The sequence below is a fragment of the Terrapene carolina genome, unplaced genomic scaffold, assembly GCF_002925995.2.
Source record: "Terrapene carolina triunguis isolate 2854851 unplaced genomic scaffold, T_m_triunguis-2.0 Scaffold30127, whole genome shotgun sequence".
Classification (NCBI taxonomy): Eukaryota; Metazoa; Chordata; order Testudines; family Emydidae; genus Terrapene; species Terrapene triunguis.
In genome coordinates, this window is record NW_020694478.1 from 2,763 (window position 1) to 5,990 (window position 3,228).

The 3,228-nt window shown below is 47.4% G+C and overlaps 1 protein-coding gene across 1 annotated transcript; it reads right to left on the reverse strand.

The window, feature by feature from the left end:
- Positions 1-2,504: 2,504 nt before the first annotated feature.
- LOC113409149 (zinc finger protein 70-like) lies at positions 2,505-3,225 on the reverse strand (the record flags this gene model as incomplete). The annotated part of the gene is made up of 1 exon (XM_026662762.1): positions 2,505-3,225. A coding segment is annotated over one exon (708 nt), but the record flags the coding sequence as incomplete, so codon positions are not given.
- Positions 3,226-3,228: the final 3 nt, after the last annotated feature.

Sequence of the window (3,228 nt, forward strand, 5' to 3'; positions counted from 1 at the left end):
GGTTTGCCACAGGATGTGTTAGTGCCTGTCCAACAAAAGGATCATAGAACCATAGGGTTAGAAGGGAACCGCAAGGATCATCTAGTCTGACCCTCTGCCAAAATGCAGGCTGTGTTGGGGGGAGGGTTAGCTCAGTGGTTTGAGCATTGGCTTGCTAAACCCCAGAGTTGTGAGTTCAATCCTTGAGGGGGCCACTTAGGGATCTGGGGTGAAATCAGGTCCCTTCCAGTTCTAGGAGATAGGATTAATTAAATTTAAACCATCCAAGACAGATGGCTCTCCAGCCTCCTTTTGAAAACTTCCAGTGAAGAAGCTTCCACAACTTCCCTAGGCAGTCCATTCCATTTTCCTACTGTTCTTACAGTTAGGAAGTTTTTTCTGAGATTTAATCTAAATCTCCTATGCTGTAGTTTGAACCTAATGACTCTTCTCCTGCCCTCTGGGGCCAGAGAGAACTTTTCTCCATCTTTGTTATAGCAGCCTTTCAAGTATCTGAAGACCACTATCACGTCCCCCTTTAATCTCCTGGGTCTGCCCTGAAAGACACTTTGAACAGACAGATCACTACACCTCTGTGACCCTTAGGATTTAGATGGTAACTCATTTGTGTGTCTACGTTTGCTTGCTTTAACCAGTAAGTAACTCTCTTGTTCTTTTTTCCTAGTTAATAAATCTTTAGATAGTTTATTACAGGACTGGCTACAAGCATTGTCTTTGGTGTAGGATTTAGAATACCAATTGATCTGGGGTAAACGATTGGTCTCTTCGTACTGGAAGGGACCTGAGTGCATAGGTGCTGACTCCGTGGGAGCTCCAGGGCTGGAACACCCATGGAAAAAAATTAGTTGATGCTCAGCACCCACTGGCAGCCAGCTCCCCCTCTCCCCCCAGCACTTCCCATCCACTGGTGGCTCTGCCAATCAACTCCTCCCCCTCTCTCTAAGAGCCTCCTGCCCACCACGACCAGCTGTTCCGTGGTGTGCAGGAGGCGCTGGAGGGAGAGGGGGAGGAGCAGGGCCAAGGTGTGCTCAAGGGAGGGGGTGGAACTGGGCAGAAAGAGGCAGGACAGGGGTAGAGGGGGGGGCGGGAAAAGGCAGGGCGGGAGCGGGGCCTGGGGTGGAGCAGGGGTGGGATGAGGCAGGATGGGGGTAGAGGCCTGGGGGAAGGGGTCAGGTGGGGGCAGGGCCTGAGGCAGAGCCGGTGCCTGTGCCTGATTGCAGTGTGATTTTTGGTGTAAGTGACCATTTATCACTAAGTCCAGTTTGTCTGGATGGCAAGAGAGACTGGAGAGTCTAAGGGGCCTGTCTGTGACTCCGTGGTAAGACTGTTATAGTGATCCAGGAATTCATATTTGTTATTGGTTTGGTGAAGTCTAATTGTAGAACACAGACCAGTTTAGCATTTCTGGCCCTTTTTTGACAGTCTGCCCTGAGGTAGGCACTCATGTTGGTGAGCCGTTCTAGACAGCATGACAGAGGGCTGAATGGGGAAGAAGATAAAAGTTTGCAGGGCTCAGGCAGAGAGTAACAGTGATGGGATGATGGGGGAAGAGGGAATCTCTCCGACTCATCCTATCTCCTTCAGGCATCACAGAAGCTGAACAGATACTTTTCCCCCTGCCCCTGCTCCATGTGATAATTAATTCCATTTTAAATTAGAAGAAGGGTACCAAAAATAATTGGTGTTCATCCCAACTCTGAGCAACGTCAGAACACTTGTAAATACGACAATCGGGTCTCAGTGGCTCTAACAATTGCTTTGTTGTGATGCTCCAGGGTTGTTTAGATCAGGAAGAGTGTGGGAGGTGAGGTCAGGTCGTGAGGAAACATGTTAGATAATCCCAGCCTCTGTACACGGCAATGTCTTTACTGCAAGTATAGTTGCGTTTTTACATCAGGACAGCTACCTCCAGCTGGCTAACCCCATGAAAATCGTAGTGGAGATGAGACCCTAGTATATTTTCCCTCAATGTAATTAGCTGAGGTCACCCTTCTGTTCCCCACCTGTGTCTGAAGGACATTCCTGGAAGGAGAGATGCACACTCCCATTATTCATAGGAAAATGGAGTAGATAGAAAAGACAACAGGATTCTCCCAAAAGAAGAGTGAACTGCAAAAGTCAGAGGTGGACAACTCACCTGGGGGAGCTGAATGACCACAGTGAAGCCAAAGGTACAAAATAGCCTTAAAAGTCACTCTGTGGGAATTAGCACAAGTATTACAGGGGGAAAAGAAAATGTTTAACAACCCTAGACAAGGTCTTCATGGTGCTTATTTCCCTTGCAGATTCGCTGATGGTAAATAAAGTGTGAGCTCTGATGGAAGCTTTTCCCACACTCCCAGCATTCATAGGGTTTCACACCCATGTGGATTCTCTGATGTATGATAAGGGCTGAGTTACGTGTGAAGTTTTTCCCACACTCACAGCATTCATTTTCCCACACTCACAGCATTCTTGCATCTGAAGAAGTGAGGTTCTTACCCACGAAAGCTTATGCTCCCAATACTTCTGTTAGTCTTAAAGGTGCCACAGGACCCTCTGTTGCTTTTTACAGCATTCATAGGGTTGATCTCTTTTGTGGATTCTCTGATGTCTAATAAGGGCTGATCGATCAGTGAAGCTTTTCCCACACTCACAGCTTTCATGGAATCTCTCCCCCATGTGGATCCTCTGATGTGCAATAAGAACTGAGCTCTTAGTGAAGCTTTTCCTGCACTCGCTGCATTTATAGGGTCTTTCTCCTGTGTGGATTCTTTCATGTATAATAAGGTCAGAGCTCTGAGTGAAGCTTTTCCCACACTCACAGCATTCATAGGGTCTCTCCCCCATGTGGATTCTCTGATGCGCAATAAGGACTGATCTCTTCGTGAAGCTTTTCCCACAGTCACTGCATTTATAGGGTCTTTCTCCTGTGTGGATTCTCTTATGTATAAGAAGGTCTGAGCTCTGAGTGAAGCTTTTCCCACACTCACAGCATTCATAGGGTCTCTCCCCCGTGTGGATTCTCTGATGCTTAATAAGGGCTGAGCTGTTAGTGAAGATTTTCCTGCACTCACTGCATTTATAGGGCCTCTCTCCTGTGTGAATTCTCTGATGTGTAATAAGGGCTGAGCTGTTAGTGAAGTTTTTTCCACACTCACAGCATTTGTAGGGTCTCTCCCCCGTGTGGATTCTCTGATGGTGAATAAGGGTTGATCTCTGAGTGAAGCTTTTCCCACACTCACAGCA